At 34.9% G+C, this 2,104-nt stretch overlaps 1 protein-coding gene across 1 annotated transcript in view; it reads left to right on the plus strand.

Moving 5' to 3' along the window:
* inpp5b (inositol polyphosphate-5-phosphatase B) overlaps positions 1 to 2,104 on the plus strand; it is a 48,368-nt gene that overhangs the window by 26,264 nt on the left and 20,000 nt on the right. The window contains exon 7 of the mRNA XM_016290387.1: positions 1,054 to 1,224. Within this exon, the coding sequence (XP_016145873.1) occupies positions 1,054 to 1,224 (171 nt within the window). The remainder of the gene's footprint in view (positions 1 to 1,053; positions 1,225 to 2,104) is intronic.

The following is a 2,104-nucleotide window of genomic DNA, read 5'->3' on the forward strand; positions in this document are numbered from 1 at the left end:
AAGAGTGAGGCGAGACAGACGAGAAGAGTGAGGCGAGACAGACATGAAGAGTGAGGCGCGAAACTTATATAAACGCTAAAGTGAGTTTGACGTTGTATTTTGTTGTTGCATTCAAGCAATTGATGCCTAACTGCCATTAATTCAAAAGTGAAAGTAAAATGTGCACGGCGCTTTTAAGCTATTTAAAAGCGAAGGAAAGCGAGGAAAAGAGGGAAAATTAAAACGAACTAAAAACGAACAATTGCTTTACTCTGAATTGCCGCTATTTGAAAGTGAAAGTAAAATGCGCACACCGCTTTTACAAGCTATTTAAGCTACCTCCCCCGCGGTGATACCAGTATTACCGGTGTTGTCACACGACAACCCTACATAGCACTTCAACTTTTATAACATGGGATTTTGACCAAATATATTCAATCTTGATTTTTGTGAGATGTCATTTTTTTTGTGAAAAATTACAGTTTTGCACATGTACGGTAATAAAACATACTTGAAGAAATACCTTAAAGTAACTACAAATGAGCATGTAAAGCAAATATCTATCTATAATTCTGTGTGAACCATGCCCCCAATCCAAACAGTGCTCCCAATGTTTCTCACCTTTTCACCTTACCTGTTTGCATCTCGGCATATAAGAAAACAATGACACCTTATTAAGATCTCTTTGAAAGAAGTCTCTTATGCTCCCCAAGGCTGCATTTATTTGATCAAAAATACAGTAAACACAGAAATATTGTGAAATATTATTACAATTTAAAATAACGGTCTTCTATGTGAATATATTAAAAAGTTATTTATTCCCGTGATCAAAGCTGAATTTTCAGCATCATTACTCTAGGCTGATGTGCGGCTGAATATTTTTATGGAAACCTTGATCCTTTTTTTTCAGTATTCTTTGATTAATAGAAAGTAAAGAACAGCATTTATTTGAAATAGAAATCTTTTGTAACATTATACATGCCTTTACTGGTACGTTTGATTAATTTAATGCATCCTAACTGAATAAAAGTATTAGTATTTCTGTCATGAAGCACTTTGTTCATTTTGTTTCAGTCAGGAGAGAGTGAAGAGTGAGGTGAGAGATGACCTGATCCGAAACTCCCAGCCCATCCTGGCAAATAAATCCCAGATGCTCGGCATGCCCCAGTTCGGCCTGCGGGATAACCTCATCAAATGTGAGCTCCTCAAGAAAGAGGATGCCTACACGTACATCAAGAACTACAGGTGCGGTTGGGTGCCAGTCATGCTTGATGTTAACATTTGCCTGTTATGTCATGCACTGATTTGAACATTTGCATCTGCTGCTTTTCAGAAGCCTCCATGGTCCCATGTGGCCTACATTTCACAATATGTAAACAGAAATTGTATTTTGGGAGTTATTAAAGTAACATATTGTTAATTAGAGCACTGCATTTCAGCCTGAGCCCAATGGGGCCCGATTTTTTTATGCCTCTAATTGCATTATTATATTAATTTGAAAAAGTAACATTATAAGTGTCTTTACTGTCACTTTTGATTTAAATTTCTAGATTTCAGTTCAATGTATTTTTAAGGTTAGTTAAAGGGGTCATATGATGCTATTTTAAAGATCGTTATTTTGTATTTGGTGTAACAGAATATGTTGACATGCTTTAAACCTTTAGGCGCCAGGTTTTTTTTGGAAAAATGCTGGATTTTGAAAGATAGAGTTAAAGATAGAGTTCTAATGTAAATTAGAAAAATGTTGGGCATGACCGAAAGTTTATGTGGGGTGTAAATATACTCATCTAATTTGCATGTTATGACGTCATCAGGGGGGTGGCCCTCTTGAATGTCATAATATTCATGAGATAATAGATATCGAATTGATGTTTGAACTTATTTGCATGTTTGTTTGTTTTTTGTCTTTTTATCCTCATTCCAAATGATCAGAAAAGAGGAAACCAACAATAAAACAGGAGAAAGTACTAAATTATTACTATACTATATAGTAGTAAAACGCATGTGAACAGTAGCCTACTTTTTGATCAGTTCATCAGTAATATTCAGGAAATAATAGATATTGAATGGTTGTTTGAACTTATTTGCATGTTTTTTTTTTTGTCTTTTTATCCTCATTCCAAAT

The sequence above is a fragment of the Sinocyclocheilus grahami genome, unplaced genomic scaffold (assembly GCF_001515645.1).
Source record: "Sinocyclocheilus grahami isolate Dianchi unplaced genomic scaffold, SAMN03320097.WGS_v1.1 scaffold258.1, whole genome shotgun sequence".
In the NCBI taxonomy this organism is placed as follows: domain Eukaryota; kingdom Metazoa; phylum Chordata; class Actinopteri; order Cypriniformes; family Cyprinidae; genus Sinocyclocheilus; species Sinocyclocheilus grahami.